The 16,181-nt window shown below is 40.2% G+C and overlaps 1 protein-coding gene across 2 annotated transcripts in view; it reads right to left on the bottom strand.

Moving 5' to 3' along the window:
• The window catches only part of LOC129696615 (septin-7), a 105,722-nt gene extending 91,199 nt beyond the window's left edge, over positions 1-14,523 (bottom strand). For both annotated transcript variants that reach the window (XM_055634669.1, XM_055634670.1), the window contains exon 1: positions 14,388-14,523. In XM_055634669.1, coding sequence (XP_055490644.1) covers positions 14,388-14,499 — 112 coding nt within the window. In that variant the 5' untranslated portion in view covers positions 14,500-14,523. The remainder of the gene's footprint in view (positions 1-14,387) is intronic.
• Positions 14,524-16,181: the final 1,658 nt, after the last annotated feature.

Genomic DNA, 16,181 nt, shown 5'->3' with positions numbered 1-16,181 from the left:
CATCTGCAGAAGATACATTACAACAAACCAAGTCACCGATGAAGTGCATACAGAATTCAGTGAAATAGGCAGTTGGTGCTGGTATAATTCATCAGCACAGACATGCTATACAATGTATTGATAGAATGAGAAACAATGCACATTTACCAAACTAATATATTATTACAGGGTCATACCCACAATTGATTCCCTCCTTGACCCCCCCCCCCCCCCCTCCTCATTGTCTATAACCTCACGAGGCAGCTTAGATGGGGATTGGTTTAACTTCCTGCCAACTGAGAATATCAATGAGTAACAGAACGAAAAAATAGTTCAAAGCACTTGAAAGCTACATTAAAAAAAGGATAATTTTCAAGAGTTACACTCATTTTAAGATCATGAGGTTTTCAAATTATTTATGTATGGATTCAAATCCGAATTCACAGAGCAAAATGTTTCAGGGGAAATAAAGACAAAAAATTGACAATGATGCTTAAACATTGAAATAAACAATAAAATGAAAGGCCTCAAGACAACAATCTTCTTGCCAAAATTCTATTTGAAACCAGTACAAATACCTGATTTCAGCGATTTCTGTTTTAGTTCTACAAATAGTGACGTAACTCAGCACAGCTTTTACCATGTGGTCTGAAGAAGGGTCTCGACCCGAAACGTCGCACATTCCTTTTCACCAGAGATGCTGCCTCACCCGCTGAGTTACTTTCAGCATTTGGTGTCTACCTGGTCCCTGCACAAATCAGCTTACAGCATAATTATTTTGCACTGTGTTAATATCACTGCAATGACTTGGCCAAAGGAAAAATTAACCAATCCTTACACAATTTATTCATACAGCTGGACAAAAATCATTAAAAATATACCATTCTTCTTAACCACACAGAACCATTCAAAAAATTAAAAAACAAAAGGTTTTCATGAGTTTTAACTGGAGAAGATGCCACAGTGCAATCAAATGTTATTGTCATCCATGGCTATCTAGCCAATCCACCAAATTTGAGACACAAAGAAAAAAAATCACATGCTCTTGGACTCTGGTCATGTTAGGTGTGGCCACGATGAGTTAGGTTTTAATTTGACAGCGAAGCAAATGTCATCTAAAAGGTAACAGATTGATCTGAAAAACAGCCAAAGCTGGATGAAAATATTTTGCAGCATTCTTTGGTGGACAACCCACATAACCTGCAACTGGTGAGATAGATTATGAAATGTGCATCACTTGCAGAAGTCACCACAAATGAAAGTTATGCTATTATATATTTAGTTGTCTCACTGCTAAAACGCTAAATGAGCAGAATTTCAGAATAAAAGGAGACAAATTATTTTCACATTGAACATTGCTCAGATGCAAGTGTCCTTTAAAAGATGTTACGAAAACAGAATGCTTAATAGTTCTTTAAAATTATTTGAAACCCAACATTAATTCCTAGAACTGAAATATTGTGAATTGAAATTGCTAGTTAAGGGCCTGTCCCTGATGGGTCGCCGAAATTTTCAACATGTTGAAAATTCAGCGGCGACCAGAAAGACTCTGGAGACCTCTCACAACCATACAGGCTGTATGGTCGTGGGAGGTCTCCTACAGTCGTGAGAGGTCTACAAGTCGTAGCGTCTTTCTGGTCGCTGCTGATTTTTCAACATGTTGAAAATTTCGGCGAACTGTCACGGGTGCCGGCAGTCGCCTGTAAAAGTCGCATAAGTGGGACAGGCCCTTTACAACACCTTTCCCACAAATCTCCCATTTGCTGTAAAAGACTAAGCTTATCCGCCTCACCCTTTCCTAATTTTACTTTTACATAATGAAAATAAACGTTATTTTTTTTTAATTTACAATATATTTTGCTGATCTGAATTATAACAAACTAAAATGTCTTTACCAAGATAAAATTGTAAGCTGTAACCACAGGGACTTGAAAAACAAATTGCCAAAGTTTCAAGCAAAGCTCCAAGTTTAATTTTCTATTTCAGTAGATCTGGGTTTGGATTTAGTTAAAGAGCTGCATGCATCTAACAGCCTCTGATGAAGGCTAATAAGGTTCCAGCTCCAGCTCCATCTCCAGCCTCTTGATATCCTTGGTACAATTCACTGCCTTTTCCAAGTCCCTGAATATTCCTCAGTGGGTATGCCATTTTATTCCCATCTTCCAAGCGCCTCAAATGACCACATGAAAGCTACTGCAGAAAATAAAACTTTGCTGTAATAAAAACCTTCAATCTTCTTACTAAATAAAAAATGAACAGGATGCTAATAAAAAGGCTAATAAAAATCACTTCTTAAAAAGAGCATACAATGAGTACATGAAATGGCTTAATATGAAGCCTAATCTTTCCACTATCAACAGGTCTTCAACCCAAGTAAGACAGGCTTAATTGGATGACGATTAACTCTGCATATTTCCTTTAAAGGAAATTTCACACAGCAAAGGAAACCACAAAGCCCGGCTACTATGCACTTTAATAGTGCATGATGAGACAGGAGGGTTCAGAAGCACAGAGGATCAAGCACAAAGCAAAAAGGTTTTGACTTGATAGCGCTTTGTGTGTTTGCAGCATTTTCAGCATAGAAACATATAAAATTCTTAGAGGATTGGACAGGGTAGATGCAGGCAAAATGTTCCCGATGTTGGGGGAGTCCAGAACCAGGGGTGACAGATTAAAAATATGGGGAAGGCCAAGACTGAGATGAGGAAAACCTTTTTCACCCAGAGAGTTGTGAATTTGCAGAATTCTCTGCCACAGAAGGCAGAGGAGACCAATTCACTGGATGTTTTCAAGAGAGAGTTAGATTTGGCTCTTAGGGCTAAAGGAATCAAGAGATATGGGGAAAAAGCCAGAACAGGATATTGATTTTGGATGATCAGCCATGATCATATTGAATGGCTGTGCTGGCTCGAAGGGCCAAATAGCCTACTCCCGCTCTATTTTCTATGTTTCTACTTTATTTCAGATTTCAAGCACCTCCAGTCTTTTGCTTTAAGTTAAGTGCGTATCATGATTATCCCCAGGTAATATTCATTCAGATCATTAAGCTTAATTATGTTTCATCAAGACAACTCGGCCTTCCACAATATTTTTTTCCCCAGAAATTCCCAGAAAACTACCGTAAAAAAATTAATCAAATAGCACGAGTCAAGTATTGTTTTGGTGGCACAGAATCCCCACAGTACTAGTACTACCTGTTCTATTTACTTCAATTGTACTCGAGATTTTTTGATTTTTGAATACTATAGCAAATCATAGAAATGAGATTCAGATGTAAAGGTGATCTAGAAACACATGATCAACCTCTCTCTTTCTGAATGGCAGAGCAGACAATTCTATTTGCTAATGGACGCAGGTCCAGCATTTGACCCCATGGCAATGAGGGAATTAACATATTTCCAAGTCAAGAAAATATGGTAACCATATAACCATATAACAATTACAGCACGGAAACAGGCCATCTCAACCCTTCTAGTCCGTGCCGAACACATAATCTCCCCTAGTCCCATATACCTGCGCTCAGACCATAACCCTCCATTCCCTTCCCATCCATATAACTATCCAATTTATTTTTAAATGATAAAAACGAACCTGCCTCCACCACCTTCACTGGAAGCTCATTCCACACAGCTACCACTCTCTGAGTAAAGATGGCAAAGTTCCCTATTGTCCTTCATTTTTTAATGCTAGACGGCACAGGCCTTAAAAAATAGCTGCTGAAATAGCCTTGACAACAACTACATTGCAGTTTGCAGATAATACACATGCTCGAACCTCTTCCATTTCTCGGGAACTGAAATATTAACTTTTTCACACTGCACGGACTCTCCTGTACAGTTTCAACCTTTTCTTTTCTTATTCCATTTTAATGTAATTCACATAACTCAAATTCCTCAGTAGGCAAAAGATAGACACAAAATGCTGGCGTAACTCGGCAGGACTAGCAGCATCTCTGGAGAGAAGCAATATCCTTACATTTTGGGTCGAGACCCTTCTTCAGACGAGAGTCAGGGAAAAGGGAAATGAGAGAGATAGATGGTGAAGTAGAGAGGTATAGAACAAATGAATGAAAGATATTCAAAAATGTAACGATGATAAAGTAAACAGGCCATTGTTATCCGTTTGCTAAGTGAGAATGAAAATCAAGTGCAACTTGGGTGGGGAAGGGATGGAGAGTGAGGAAACGGAGGATTTACTTGAAATTGGAGCAATCAATCATAATATCACTGGGTTGCAAGCTTCCCAAGCGAAATACGAGATGCAGTTTCACCAATTTGTGTTTAGCCTCACTCCAACAATGGAGGAGGCCTAGGACAGAAAGGTCAGTGCAGGAATGGGACGGGGAATTAAAGTGTTTGGAAACCGGAAGACCAGGCGGACTGAGCAAAGGACTTCAGCAAAACGATCGCCCGATCTACGAAATTAACAGTTGCCCAGGTGCCAATGGCCACCTAAAGTCCCGACGGGCAACCTAAAAGCCCGGCTTGACACTGCAGATAGTGGTTTATACCGAAGATAGACACAAAAAATTGGAGCAACTCAGCGGGTCAGGCAGCATCTCTGGAGAAAAAGAATGTGACGTTTCGGGTCGGCGATGCCTGTAGTGCAGGGTGATGGAGGATCAGAGCGAATGGCGGGCCCGCACAGCAGCAGCAGCGGCTCCACATCCTCCTGCACCCCGCCCGCCCTCATAGCGGCTGCTGCGTGCCACTCCGCTTTCAAAACAAACCCCCCCACACGCCGAGGCCGGGAGGAGGACGGAGACCCCCTTCCGCCGTCTGAAGCACCTGCACCGCTCAGCCCAGCACCTTCCTGCTGGCTGGCGGAGGAGGGAATATAATTGGCGGAGTCAGTGGGTTTGTAATAGGCCTCAGTCGATAATTTATCTCCTGTGATGGAGACGGTGAGATTAAAGAAGGGGAGGGAGGTGTCGGAGATGGTCCAAGTGAATTTGAGTGCAGGATGGAAATTGGTGGTGAAGTTAATGAAGTCCATGAGTTCTGCACGAGTGCATGAGGTAGCCCCGATGAAGTAGTCACTGTTACAGAGATGGAGTTCGTGAATAGGGCCAGTGTATGCTTGGAACAGGGATTGTTCAACGTACCCTACAAAGAAGCAGGCATAGATAGGGCTCATGCGAGTGCCCATTGCTATGCCCTTGGTTTGGAGGAAGTGGGAAGTCATAGGAGAAATTGTTAAGGGTGAGGACAAGCTCTGCGGCACAAGAGGGTGTTGGCAGAGGGAAATTGGCTAGTTCTGTGGTCGTGGAAGAAACGGAGGGCTTTAAGGCCTTCCTTGTGAGGGATGGAGGTGTAGAGTGATTGAACGTCCATAGTAAAGATGAGGGAGTGGGGGGGTCAGAAAGCCGGCCATTAAAGGGACGAAGGGTGTGTGATGTATCTTGGACACAGATCGGAAGAGATTGGACGAGGGGGTGTAGGATGGAGTAAGTCTGTTCTATTGTCCAATTTCACACAATTTCACACTAAAATGATATTAAATAAATTGCATAATAAATAAAGGAAGTGAAATAATGGGATTCCTCTTGTGCAAGCCAGCATGAATATGCTGGGACAGACAATGCCTCTGGATAAAATAAACGGTTGACGTTTCAGATCGAGGCCATTCTTCAGTCTGAAGAAGGGCCTCAACCTGAAATGTCACCCATTCCTTCTCTCCAGAGATGCTGCCTGTCCCGTTGAGCAACTCCAGCATTTTGTCTCCATCTTCAGTGTAAACCAGCATCTGCAGTTCCTTCCTCCACATGAATCTGAAGGTCTTCTTCTATCACATTAAAAAGGAGAGTTAGAAACCAGGGAGAACTTTTTCCCCCTCAATTTATTGGAAACTTGGAACTCACTTTCCAAAAAGATCATGTCTTACCGATGCAAAGTAGGTCAACGTGAAATACTATTTCTACTATTTCTGATTATTAAGGAAAATGGAACAAATTGAATCCAGATCATGTACGACCCGATAAAATGGTAGGCAAAGATCAATGAACTGAATGACCCACTCCTTTATTTCTCCTATGGGTAGAAAACATTTTGCTTTTTCTCAGCTGGAATGATACATATCATAGGTAATCACTTTGTCCTTCTAGCTCATAATATTCATTGAATAGGTATGAGGAAGGCCACCAAGAAGCACTTCAGCAGTCACAATTATTAATGCACAACTAAAAACAAGCCACTCAAATCATAAACAGCCTCTCACGATGAACCTGTGAATAAATCCATAATCCACACAAGAACCATTTAGCATCTATTGTTCAAACAGGAAATATTCCTTGTTGTTTTGCTTCATTTAAGTTATTTAACATCTGAAATGTGACATTTTACAATCTAAAAATGCAGGAAGTTTCTCCACCCAAAAAGCAGAAATCAGTGCCAAGAAAAATATATTATTGCACTGGAGAAAAGATAATATCACAAGTGAATTCAGATTCTTATTGAATGTGTATTTCTTTAAATCAATATAAGTGATATAAAACAAAACAGTATGGAATGGAATACTTTATTGTCACAAGTGGCAAGGCACAGTTTGCTTGCATAACAGTACAGCACAGCAACAGGCCCTTTGCCCCACTATATCTCTGCTAACCATGATGCCAAAATAAACTCCACATCTGCTGCACAAGGTCTATATCCCTCCGGACCCTGCCAATATATGTCCATATCTCTTTAGGTAGACACAAAATGCTGGAGTCTTGGGTCCTGACCCAAAACATCACCCATTTCTTCGCTCCAGATATGCTGTCTGTCCCGCTTAGTTACTCCAGCATTTTGTGTCTACCTTTGATTTAAACCAGCATCTGTAGTTCTTTCCTACACCTCCATATCTCTTTAGTTTAGTTCAGAGATAATGTGGAAACAGGCCCTTCAGCTCGACAAGTACACACCGACCACATATTTTAGATCTATCCTGTACACTAGGGATAATTTACATATGTCAATTAAACTACAAACCTGCATGTCTTTGGAATGTGGGAGGAAACCTGAGCACCAGGAGAAAACCCATACAGTCACAGGGAGAACATACAAACTCCGTACAGTCAGCATCCATAGTTTTCAAACCCGGGTCTCTGACACTGTAAAGCAGCAACTCTACTGCTGCACCACTGTGCTGCCACGGATCCACTCCACTTTAGGTAAAGTCCACTCTTCTTCTTCTTCTTCTTCTTGCATATGGCGTGCACAGCCTAAAGTTGTAGGACAACTTGTTCTATTTGATCTTATTTGATTGTGCACGACAGGCTGATTGCATTCGTACAAACAGGGTGGACCACGTGAAGGTTGCAATCTCCCACCCCAGTCCACTCTTAAGCAGTGGATCTTGCATAAATGTTTACAAATCCTGAAATTTTGATTTAATCTATAAAAAGGAAAAAAAGTATCAACATAGAATTTAATTTTTCTGACTTTCATTCATCCTTTAAAATATTACACCTGGAATGTGGTTGGCTGCTTTAAGGCAGTGTTGAGTGAACGCGTTTGGCTATCCTGAGGACATCTGAAAATCAGGAATGAGGTCTCAGCCGCACACATGGGTATGGTAAGTTTTCCTTTGTACAAAACTATTCAAATCAGTTTCACATGGCTCAGCAAGTTTTGCAAGTCCAGCGATTTTGACAGCCTATTCAAACCCAAGTTACATTTTCTTTTAGTTATGAGATAAGCAGCTGAGCGTTAGAGGCCAGAAAAGTACTCGGTTAAATGGACAATAATAGAAAGATTTCAGTTCATGATTAGATCTAATTTACAGTCTCATTATCAGCCTGAAGAAGGGTCCCAACCTGAAATGTCACCTCTGTATGTTTTCCAGATTCCTCAGTTACTCCAGCACTGGCGTAAACCAGCATCTGCAGTTCTTACCTCGAGACCTAATTTACAATTGGACTTTGCACACCTGGAATTTTGGGCGATTAAGGTGAATGTAATAACAAGAACAAAAAAGTTAGTGTCTTTCCCAGATCCACCCTTTGACCTTAGCTGTAAGTGCATCAAATACGCTGCTGATATTGACAAACAACACTCACTGTAATTGTTATTCACTCAGACCACATACTTACCCAGCCTGCTTTCTTATCCCCTATACAATCACTTCCTTTATTCATCAATTTATCGAATCTCAATACTTTTACTTTAACAGCTCAAGTCTAAATTAGAGTTGCTTCAAAGTTGTCCCTCACTCTCTGCTGGGGAAAGTCTATTAACATTGCCTGATTCTTTCATAACTTACAGCAGCACATCTATCATGCCTTTCATATCCTGGACTGAGAAAAATCCAAAATTCAATTAGACTTTACTTTCAGACTTTACAGGTACAGCATGGAAACAGGCTCTTTAACCCACCGAGTCCATGCCGACCAGCGATCACCCAGTACGATCCTACACACTAGGAACAATTCAAGATTTTTACCAAATGCAATTAACCTAGAAAACCTGTACATCTTTGTGTGCAGGAGGGAACTGGTACACTCATAGAAAACCCACGCGATGACAGGGAGAATGTACAAACTCCGTACAGACAGCACCCTAGGTCAAGATCGAACCCGGGTCTCAGGTGCTGTAAGGCAGCAACTCTACCACTGCGCTGCTCTTTTTAGATTTTATAAATATCTGCATCTACTTCCATCACATACCAGGATGAGCACACCAAAGCCCCTTCGGCATGTCCCCAACAACACTGATAAGGGAAACGAGAGATATAGACAGGTGATGTGGAGAGATAAAGAACAATGAATGAAAGATATGCAAAAAAGTAACGATGACAAACGAAAAAGGCCATTGTAAGCTGTTTGTAGGGTGAAAATGAGAAGCTAGTGTGACTTGGGTGGGGGAAGGATAGAGAGAGAGAGGGGGAATGCCGGGGCTACCTGAAGTGAAATAAATCAATATTCACACCACTGGGCTGTAAGCTGCCCAAGCAAAAATATGAGATGCTGTTCCTCCAATTTGAGTTTAGCCTCACCCTGACAATGGAGGAGACAGAGGACTGAAAGGTCCATGTAGGAATGGGAAGGAGAATTAAAGTGTCCAACAACCGGAAGATCAGGTTGGTTCACGCGATCTGAGCGAAGGTGTTCTGCGAAATGATCGCCCAGTCTGAGTTTTGTCTCAAAGTTCACAACTTGAACAATGGATACAGTAGATGAGGTTGGAGGAGGTGCAAGCGAACCTCTGCCTAACCTGAAAGGACCGTCGGGGTCCCTGGACAGAGTTGAGGGAGGAGGTATAGCAACAGGTGTTGCATCTTCTGCGGTTGCAGGGCAAGGTTCCTGGGGAGGGAGTGGGAAGGGATGAGTTAACCAGGGAGTTGCAGAAGGAACAGTCTCTGCAGAAAGAGGAAAGGGGTAGAGATGGGAAAATGTGGCTAGTGGTGGGATCTCGTTGGAGGTGGCGGATATTTTGGAGGGTTATGTGATATACGCAACGGCTGATGGGGTGGAAGGTAAGGATAGGGGGACTCTGTCGCGCCAAGGGGGAGGGGGAGCAAGGGCAGAGCCGCGAGGTACTGAGGAGACACGAATGAGGGCCTCATTTATGATGGGAGAGGGGAACCCCCGTTCACTAAAGAATGAGGACACCTCGGATGTTCTATTATGGAACAACTCATCTTGGGCGCAGATGGCGGAGGAATTGGGAAAAGGGGATAGTCTCTGCAGAAAGCAGGGTGAGAAGAAGTAGTCGAGGAAGTTGTGGGAGTCAGTGGGTTTGTAATAGACGCCAGTCAACAGTCTATTTCTAGTGATGGAGACTGTGAGATCAAGAAAGGGGAGGGAGGTGTAGGAGATGGTGCAAGTAATTTTGAGTGCAGGATGAAATTTGGTGGTGAAGTTGATGAGGTGAATTGATACCTAACTAATTGGAAACCCTTGAGCTATCTTTGATCAGACATTACTGGTTTTATCTTATTCTAAATGTTATTCACGTTATTCCCTTCATCAAGTATCTGTGGATGTTTAAGAAGGAACTGCAAATGCTGGAAAATTAAAGGTAGACAAAAATGCTGTAGAAACTCAGCGGGTGAGGCAGCATCTATGGAGTGATGGAAATAGGAGACAATGATGGACTGTGGATGGTCGATTGTAATCATGTATTGTCCCTCCATTGACTTGTTAGCATGCAACAAAAGTTTTTCACTGTAGCTCGGTACAAGTGACAATAAACCAAACTCATCTGCAAGCTGCTATAATTTGAACTTTGCTTGTCAAATAGCTGCAGCCTGATCACATCACCTTCATAACTGGAAATCCAGCAGCGATCCAGGGGCCAGTTCAGGTCACAAACTAACCTCCAGTATTGTCATGCACCCAAAAGCACTGAGGCCAGAAATAAACTAGAACCTTGTGTACCATAATAATATTTCAAGCAACTTTTTTAAAAAGCAATTTCTCGCCCTTCCCCATAAATTTGCAAAAATGGCAGTTGAGCTAAATGGAATGTTCAACTAAAATCACTTTGCATAGAACTATTCACATTAGCATTGATTTCCACATTGCTTAGTTTCCATGTTGAGTTTTAGCTACACGATCATGCAGTTGTACCAAATACTATATCAGCCAATTTTGGCTTAAATTTACATCATACAAAAAAATATATTGGGATTGGTTCGCTGGGAGATGGCACTGAGGAAATGGGCTAAGTACCTTCTTTTTGCATAACATTTAATTCCATTTGCAACATCTCAGAAAATAAGAGCATGCGTGCATGGCAAATCCTGGGCAACATCTAGGCACAGGCTAACAGATGTTAAGTCATGTTTCACAAGTCCCAATCAATTACCATTTTCCAACAAATGTCAAACCATCGATCAATGACATTCATTGCTAATGCTATTGCAGAATTCCTTCAGATTAACATTCAAGAACGACATAGACAAGAGACAGTTATAAATAATATAGTTTTAAGAGCAGATCCTAAGTTGATCATCCTGTGGTGCGAGATTCATCATTAATTTCTAAACATTTCCACAAACTGCTATGAACCCCCACAGTATGATAGAATGCTCTCCATCTGGCTGGATCAATATACCTCCAACAACATGGCAGAACTTCCTTCTTGATTGGCAATCCCATCTGCCACCTTAAACATTTATTCATTGCCTACAATTTTTTCATCATACCATGCCATGTTGAAGATGGGCCACAATTATTCAGCAAGGTTTCTTCAATAGCACTCGGAACCACTTCCGTACAAGCCATACAAGAACAAAGCGTAATTTAGAAATATGACTGCATCAAATCTGAAATCATTCAGAGTTGGAAACGCACTGTCCCTTGGTACTGTGTAACAAATGTAATATCCGCCTTAAAAGCCCTGTGGGGGAACCTTCCTACACAAACTGCAGTGATCCAAGTCAGAGCTCCACACCACCTCTAAAAGAGTTAGATGGATATTAAATGCCAATCTCAAGAAAAAGGCTTGTTGTTAAATAACGTTATTCACCTCAATTATTGTCAAAAGTTCTGCATTCTGACTCTTCACAGGAGAAAGAGCATATTCAAACTATAAATTGCAATCACTAATGACCTATTTTGATATGTATATACAAACATACAAATAGCCCAAAATAGTCTAATCAAATGTAATCTGCACTCTTATTTATCCTTTTGCACTCCCCGATATATCTTCGCACAGGCAACAATAAACAAATACATTGCCATTGTATGTATTAAGATTCCACTCACAATGCTGTTACTCCAGGCAATTATCAATAACTTAGCAACCACCATATACATTACATTTACATGAATATATCAAACCACCAAATTAGTTTGCCATGTCTCAAGTTCCCACATAATAAATTAATTATCCCATCTCAAAGATTAAGATAAACATGTCAAACAGAACAGACACCATTTATGTAACAGTGATGACGCCAGCCTGCCTAATCCCCCATTTTCAGATCATGCACCACTATGGTTATCTGCTCCACTTAACTTTCAAAGTACTGTCAATAGCCCACAATATCAATTTCAACCACTGATGTTCTTTATGGTCCAATAATGCCCAAAATTATATACCCAAAAATAATAGAGCTCAAACCAGGGCTTCTGCCACCCAACTGATCTCTGCCACAGTTTGTGCTCCATGTAAACCATTGTTCATAGGAAATCCACAGTGCAGATGCTGGAAATCTACAAAGATAATGCTGGAAAAACTCAGCAGGTCAAATAAAGTCTGTACAAGTTTCAGGTTCAAGATCCTTCATCAGAACCAAGTGTTCCCATCATTTTGTTTTTTTATACTTTTATAGTCCCATTCAAGGTGTTTCTGTACTTTTTCCCTTCCTCTTGAAGCTAGATGCCTTGTTAGTAGAAATAATGCCAAGCACTACAAAAAAAACTATTGAGACAATATGGGAGAACAGCAAATTTAAGATGATTTTTATCTTTTGAAGTGGCGAAATGGAAACCACACCACGAGGCTCATCAAAATTCTGTTGGCAAGACAGAGGCTATTTATTTGCCTCTGTATTCCACAATTTGAGATTTGTAATAGGAAAAAAAACCACATGGTTAAAGTGCTCATTGTCTGATTTTAATAAAGGCCATTTTTATACATTTTGGGGCACCATAATGTTTGGGACACAGCAATGTCATGTAAATTAAAGTAGTCATGTTTAGTATTTTATTGCATATCTTTTGCATGCAATGACTGCTTGAAGTCTGCGATTCATGGACATCACCAGTTGCTAGGTGTCTTGTCTGGCGATGCTCTGCCAGGCCTGTATTGCAGCCATCTTTAGCTTATGCTTGTTTTGGGGACTAGTCCCCTTCAGTTTTCTCTTCAGCAAATAAAAGGCGTGCTCAATTGGGTGCAGATCAGCTGATTGACTTGGCCACTCAAGAATTGACCATGTTTTAGCTTTGAAAAACTTCTTTGTTGCTTTAGCAGTATCTTTGGGATCATTGTCTTGCTGTTGAATGAACCGCAGGCCAATGCGTTTTGAGGCATTTGTTTAAACGAGCAGAAAGGATGTGTCTATACACTTCAGAATTCATGATGTTACTACCATCAGCAGTTGAAACATCAATGAAGATAAGTGAACCAGTACCTTCAGCAGCCATACATGCCCAGGCCATAACACCCCCACCACCGTGTTTCACAGAAGAGGTGGTATGCTTTGGATCTTGGGCAGTTCCTTCTCTCCTCCATACTTTGCTCTTGCCATCACTCTGATATAAGTTAATCTTTGTCACATCTGTCCACAAGACCTTTTTCCAGAATCATGGTTGCTCTTTTAAGTACCGTACTTCCCAGCAATGAAGACTATTTTTTACCCAAGAATAAGGCACGAAAATGTACCTGTGTCAGTGGTGGTGGTGTTATTGCCTGGGCATGTATGGCTGCTGAAGGTACTGGCTCACTTACCTTCATTGATGATACAACTGGTGATGGTAGTAGCATAATGAATTATGAAGTGTATAGACACATCCTATCTGCTCAAGTTCAAACAAATGCCTCAAAACTCTTTGACCGGCGGTTCATTCCACAGCAAGACAATGATCCCAAACATACTGCTAAAGCAATAAAGGAGTTTTTCAAAGCTACAAAATGGTAAATTCTTGTGTGGCCAAGTCAATCACCCGATCTGAACCCAACTGAGCATGCCTTTTATATGCTGAAGAGAAAACTGAAAGGGACTAGCCCCAAAACAAGCATCAGCTAAAGATGTCTGCAATGCAGGCCTGGCAGAGCATCACCAGAGAAGACACCCAGCAACTGGTGATGTCCATGAATCACAGACTTCAAGCAGTCATTGCATGCACAGGATATGCAACAAAATACTAAACATGACTACTTTCATTTACACAACATTGCTGTGTCTCAAACATTATGGTGCCCTGAAATTGTGGGACTATGTATAAACACTGCCGCAATTTCTACATGGTGACAAAATGTATAAAAATGGTTTTTATTAAAATCTTACAATGGGCACTAACCACGTGATTTTTTTTTCTATTACAAATTTCAAAATTGTGGAGTACAGAGGCAAATAAATAAATGATGGGTCTTTGTCCCGAACATTATGGAGGGCACTGTATGTATCTCCTAACTTCTCCCTCGGTTTTCTTCTCCTTTTCTCCTTCTACCTCAAAATACAGCTCCTGTGGGCACTATTCAATTGACAGGATAAGCCTACTTTACTTGAGGGCTCAAGCATGAACCTGTTCTCAGTCGACAACCACACATGAAGAACTGACTTTTCCCCTTAGTCTTAGGTAATCTGATCTAACAGCAGATAAATTAATTTGTTGAGGAAATAAACTTAAGACATTTTAGTGTTTTCAGTTCAAAATTACAGCCTGTACAAAGCATCTCTATGCTAATACCATCTCTTTCACCAGTTTCTTGACAAAAACATTAGTAGCCAAATTCAATACATTCTGAATCACTTACCCACAACCATCAATGTGAATTCAAATCCTCTCTTCACAGACTTTCTGTACACTTGATTGGGAAGGTTGGCAAACCCCACATATCCTTCAAGATTCTTTTGTTGCTGTAACATAATAATACTAATTAGTTTTTGCAGCAGAATCGATTAATATTTCACTGACACCAACCACCATCTCAAGAGTAGGAGAGCTAAAACTTAAATTGAGTTTATATCCGGCAAACGTTCTAATTTTACACAAAGTGGCAAGGAAGCCAAACAATTCCACATACTGTTGGGTAAAATAACTTGGTTTCAGATACTTACCGCTGTTGTTAATCCAGGGTTTCATAGAGTAATGACATATCCAAATGGCATTGTGAAGATTTAAAAGATGCAGTATAATAACCAGCATCATCCCCCGCAGAGCATGAAACAAAAAAGAGATAAACAGTTAGAGACTTCAAATATAATTACATTATTTATTCTGTATTTAAACAAAATAAAACCATTGATACAAATCAAATGATTCACAAATACAACTATTTACACATGCACTTTAGAATTTATTTACTTGCTTCTCATAACTAATGTGACATAAAGTGACTCATAATTCACAGCACAAATCACATAAAAATAATAAAAGTCTGTACCATCCTTTGCTTTTTCCAATTGAACCATGTTTAATTAAATGTGTTACCTTCCTCAGAGTCCCACAGTTGGGATATTGATTAAAACCAATATTTCACGCATCCAGATTAGGGGAAGGATGCACCAAGGAAACGTTTAAAATTTGAACAGAAGTTCCTTAAAGAGAAAGCACACTGCTGCATACTGAATCAGTGCGTTAACTGGCCAGCCTTTAAATACAAATCAAATGCATGGTGTGAAACAAATTTCTTCCACACAGAAGTTAATCATTTATGATACTGCACAGCTAAATTTTGCTCACATAATTTTTATAGAGCAAAGGAGCTTGCAGCTTGAGAGGAATTTATTTCACCCTCATCAGCCAATTCTTTATTGCAGTGGGCTAAAATTAATAACATTTCACTAGTCTCTCCGTCTGACATTGACTTTGACGTTATACAGATACCTGTTATATCAGAAAAATCGGGATAATTAAAGCACAATGCAAGATGTTAGAAATTTTGCTAAATTAATTTAGCCTGAAATGTGTTGATAGCTGAAAACTAATGAAATGTGTACAAGCAATGAACCTTTGTGATCTAATTATTTTATCCTTGCCTTGGTCTATTCAACTTCATTCAAAGTGAGAATTTCATAAATTTACATTCAAGGTTAAGGTTGGAGAAGAGGTTGAATATCTGAAGTCGGTTTTGTGACGACAAATTTCACTTGTAACCACAAACTTTGAATATTAGCATGCCTTTTATGTTCAGTTTGATGGAAAGTTCGATGGAAGGCAAGTTCATCATCACTAGTTTTTCTCTTCTTGGCAAGGTTTAACAAAACTTACATCCCTCGCTCAAAATCTTGTTTGAACTACAAAATCTGAAAACTTACAGCGGAAGACATGCTCAAGAAAGACATGCAACAAAGGTTTTTCACAGCACTTGGCAATAACCTAAACTCAAACTCAAATTCAAGAACTATAGGGAAAAGTCATAGTAAATTAAAACATATTACCACTCCCAAGAACAGTTTTGAATCCAACCTGTGCCAGAGCAAGTTTCCACATTTCACAAACTCAGTACGTCCTCAGCATTTCAACTTATTGCCAGCAAATGATTTATTGATGACCACATGGATTTCACAGGGGAAAATTATCTAGTACTATCTGTTTATTCATGTAG

The sequence above is a fragment of the Leucoraja erinacea genome, chromosome 4 (genome assembly GCF_028641065.1).
Source record: "Leucoraja erinacea ecotype New England chromosome 4, Leri_hhj_1, whole genome shotgun sequence".
Lineage (NCBI taxonomy): Eukaryota > Metazoa > Chordata > Chondrichthyes > Rajiformes > Rajidae > Leucoraja > Leucoraja erinaceus.
The sequence above is the reverse complement of the archived record's forward strand: the minus strand, read 5'-3'. Positions and strand labels throughout refer to the sequence as shown.